Source organism: Theobroma cacao, chromosome 6 (genome assembly GCF_053813885.1).
Source record: "Theobroma cacao isolate CCN51 chromosome 6, ASM5381388v1, whole genome shotgun sequence".
Lineage (NCBI taxonomy): Eukaryota > Viridiplantae > Streptophyta > Magnoliopsida > Malvales > Malvaceae > Theobroma > Theobroma cacao.
The window spans coordinates 2,749,203-2,753,766 of record NC_142644.1 but is presented as its reverse complement, the minus strand read 5'-3'; the positions used below and the strand labels follow the sequence as shown (position 1 = coordinate 2,753,766).

General features: G+C 35.0%; 1 protein-coding gene across 1 annotated transcript; it reads right to left on the bottom strand.

The window, feature by feature from the left end:
• Positions 1-284: 284 nt before the first annotated feature.
• LOC18595090 (disease resistance protein SUMM2) lies at positions 285-3,742 on the bottom strand. Its single transcript, XM_018123560.2, is given in 3 exon segments — positions 285-656; positions 863-1,328; positions 1,330-3,742. Coding segments are annotated over 2 exon segments (2,721 nt in total). The 5' UTR covers positions 3,601-3,742; the 3' UTR covers positions 285-656; positions 863-878.
• Positions 3,743-4,564: the final 822 nt, after the last annotated feature.

Sequence of the window (4,564 nt, the reverse complement as noted above, 5' to 3'; positions counted from 1 at the left end):
GCAATTTGTTATCCCAAATATAAGAAGTTTCATGTCATCACCTAGGAACCCAGACAGTCACAAGTTCCATACAAGACAAAACATAATCACAATTTGTTATCCCAAAATTTCTAATGCAAGCCTCGTCATTATAGTCCACTTCTGACCTTCACCATACCGGTAATATCTCCGCATATTTAGTTTTCAAAGAAAAAATAGATGGTCCTGTTAAATTTTTAAGCAACATGGTTTAGATGAGAAACCTCACGACAAGAAGTCAAGAACCAAAATGCAGCAAGCAGCAATGTACAATAAAACAGGTCTAATCTTGTTTCATTTTAGTTGAGAACTATCAAATGACAGATACAAATAGAAATTTTGCCACAAATCAAGTACGGGATATGATGAAAACAAGACAACCACACAAAACAGAACATACAAATTACAATCTCAGAGGTCCAAGACAAACTAAACTTGACAAGAGAAGAAAAATAGCAACAATACTTTGTGGTATATTACACCTGAGTTCTTCATTGTTTTATGCTCCTTAAGATCATAACTCCAGAAATTTATTAGACCATTGAGTCAGTGTCCTGGACACTAAATCCTCCCATGTAGCTATTGTCAAACTAATTAACTTGTCCATGCACCAGTCTCTGCCCAAAGAATAAGAAAACCTGCAGATGTGCAGAAAATTATGAACAGTGTGGAGATAGTTTAAACTTTTAAAATTAACCATAAAGAAAAAATAAAGTAGAAGCACTAGGATTGGGTTTTAGAGACCTTATTATATCAAACGGTTAGCAAGCTATCAAACCGTTGAAGACGATGATAATATAAAAGACAAAAATAAGAGAAAAATGACTTCTGAAATGTCACACACCTTTCTTTTGCAGTCTTTACCAAAAGAAACAATTAAGATATCGACCATATTCCTTCTGGAACTCTACCTCTTTCCACCACTCTGCACATTTGAAAGAGGGCAAAAAGCATTTTCGAGTGGCTTCATCCTTCCATTGAATCTTTTCCCACCACTCTTGATATCCTTCAATGCTCATTTGATTCCTACTGTCCAAGTTGAGTGGAAGGTTCTCTAGTTTTGAGCAATTGAATACTTTGATTTTTCTTAAACATGGGAAGGACAAGGCATCCCTGTATATGCTCTTCAATTCCTGTAGATCTCGTAAATCAAGCTCTTCTAGATTCGCAAATGGACTTGGGTTCGGAATTCCAACCACATCTGTGACTTTATCACTTATTATTTCTTCCATTCTTGAGCAAAACACTACATAAAGGTGCGTTAATTTTGGAGCAAGAATAAGCCACGTGATGTCTCTCAAGTTGTTGCAACTGCAAGAGGGAAACTCTTTTCAGTGTGTGAAAGTAAGGAGCCTTCTCTATCTTCCTTATTACAATCTCTTCCATGCTTTCGCAAAATCTAATTATTAGGCTCTCTAAATGCTCCATATGTGTCAAAGATAAAATATCCAACACCTTTCTCTTGCTCAAATCTCGGAGGAATAGTCGTTCAGTGCATCTTCGTAAGTTGTGGCAGCTCAAAAGGCTTTCTAGAGCGACAACGCTTCTTATTTCTATATTCAGCTCATTTAAATGTTGCAAGCATTTCAATTCCTCTATCAGACCTTCATGATCACCATTTAGGACATTATCTTCATCCACTAGATCTTCAGAAATATCAAATAATACAGACATTCCGAATACTTGCAACGCTGAAAATTTACATATCAATTGTCGTGGGATTTTTTGGAGCTGCAATGTCTCATGCAAATTCAGAACTTTCAGTTTTGACAACCTATTCAACTCAATTGGCAACTCCATTATTCCTGTATGTGATAGATTGAGGCACTCCAGTGAAACCAGGTTTGAAATTCCCTTTGGCAACTCACAGAGAGAAAAGTTTGCATACAAGCTTAGAACTCTCAGATTGCGCATAAATTGGAACAAACCATCACTAATCATCATCAAATTGTTTTGATTAAGAAACAAGGTTTGAAGATTAAGGCATCTAGGTGTTCCTCTTAGATATTCAATTCCACTGCACGACAATGACATTCTTACACCTTTCCAATTTTCAATATCATATGTCGTATTTAATTTTACCCTTCCTCGTACCAAAAATTTCTTCTCAGGTGCTTCACACTCACGTGCTATCCACAAAGCCATGTCACGGATCTCATCATGCATCTTTACAAATATTGCATCTTCACATCTTTCTAATAAACAAGCATTACAAAGAAAATTGATAATGCTATACCCTTGCATTCGAGCTCTACTTATGTTGTCAAATTCATCCAAAAATCCCTCACAAAACCAATAATCTATTAGCCAAATTACACCAATTTTATAATCTTCAGGATACAAACTACAATACAAAAGGCAAGATCTCATCAAGTCATTAGGCAAGCTATCATAAGTAAATTTTAAAAGAGAATACACCTGTTGATCCATTTTTGCTAATTTATGCGGAGATTCTTTCAACACCTCAATTGCATATTTCCAATCGTGGGGTATCGTTTTGCAAGCCATGGCTCGACCAATTGTAATCAGTGCAAGAGGCAGTCCTCCACACTTTGCAGCTACTTGTTTAGCTAACCCTCGAATATCTGGATGGCTATCAAGGGTTTTTTCTCCAACCTTCTTTTCAAACAATTTCCAAGCTTCATCTTTGCTTAAACACTCTACTTTGATTTTCTCGTGAGCTCCCATTTCTCCACATACCTCTAAAAAGCGAGTTGTGAAAATTAATTTAAAACTATTACCCTGATTCGGTGCAGGTATTCCAACTTTCGTCAAATCAACTCGCTCCCACACATCATCCAACAATAGAACAAACTTTTTTTTGCTCAATTTTCTGAAAATATCTGTAGCTTTCTTATCACAACTTTCAGTCTTCCATAACTCATTTGAAAGGCCAAGCTTTTCACCAATTTTTTCTTGAACCTTTTCGATAGTGTGATCTTTAGACACCACCACCCAAATTACAACATCATAACCGATGAGGTTGTTGCTTAACTTGTTGTTAATTTGGGTCAAGAGTGTTGTTTTACCAACTCCTCCCGAGCCATGTAACCCAATAATGCCCACGTTGTTTTCTTCAAGTAAGCGCCATACCTTATCCAATGTTGGTTCCAAACCCACCGTGGGTTCAGTAGGTCTTACATCTACTCTGGGTGCAAGTTCATTCTCAGCAACTGTTTCAAAACCTCCTCGTTTCCATAGATCATCTATTTCTGCATGATTTCTAGTCACTTGTTTACCAAAATTGTAACTAGACTTACAATTCTTGGAAAAACAGCCAGCAAAACATAACTTTTGAATTTCTTGAGGACCATTTTCAATCAACGCCTCAGCTTCCGCTGTCGCAGTCTGCACCTCTGAAAGCCAGAGTTGAACTTCGCTCCGCAGCTCCATACATTGTTGTTCAGCAAGATCTACCTTTCGCTTCACGTCATTCCTTCGTGCATTCAATTTAGCCAATTCCGCACCGAGAGCTTTGAGATTATCTTCAAGCTTACATGTGTAACTTGCTTGTCCAACAATGCAATCCCAGCAATGAACTATATCCTCTATTGTGATTGAGATTGAGCACAAATTTCCCATGATTTAGTGATCAAATATTTGATTGATGAACAAAGAAGAATGAAATGAATTGTGGGTTTGAGGAGACTGACTGCTTGTTTTGATGAATTTGTGGTGTTCATAAGGTGACGCAACACATTTGCGATGATGTATTGACTTAAGACTTTTGTCGGCCATTTTTCGACCATTAGAATTAAGACTGTTTAGTAGCTGCACCGGTGATTGGTTGGTACTAAGATAATATAGGTTGAATTATTAATGAGCACATTGCTCTCAGTGTAGTTGAAGAAAAGGACAAGCTTTTAATAAGAATCTGAATAATAATACTACTAATTTGACTGCTTTATGTAAATAGGTAATTCTTTTTTAATTCAAAAAAGAAAAAGAAATTGATGCTCTTTTAACTACTATGATGAAAAATCTTGAAAGAAAGGACACCTTATAGCATGCACAATATTATTATATGTTTGGCTTTTCTTTTTCCTTGAAATATATTTTTGATAATCATATCAGGCAAAACAAAATGTTCACTTCCCCTTTGAACTTCTCAAGAGTTTTTACATTTTCCTTTCATCAGCGAGTTTGATGTTACAGGTCTGTTTTGTTTGTAGTAAAATATTTTTTAAAAAACATTTTCAGGATTTATATTTGTTTGGAAGACGAAAATTTAATTTCAGATATAAAACATTTTACAAGTTAATAGGGTTAATCATGAAAAAAATCTTATGCTTTTCAAGGACGTAAGATATTTTTCAGAGAACAACAAAAACACTTTTATACTAGGTTTATTAGTATAAATTTGATGAATATTAACATTTAACTTAAAATATTAAAAAAATAAAAATAAAAATATTTAATTTTAAAAAATTAATTTAAAAAATTAATATTTATTTTTTTTAAAACAAGTTCTTTTATTGAACTGGGATCATTCGTGAAAGACAGACCCCTAACATATCATACATTAAGAGTTTTCTTGCTCTAGTGG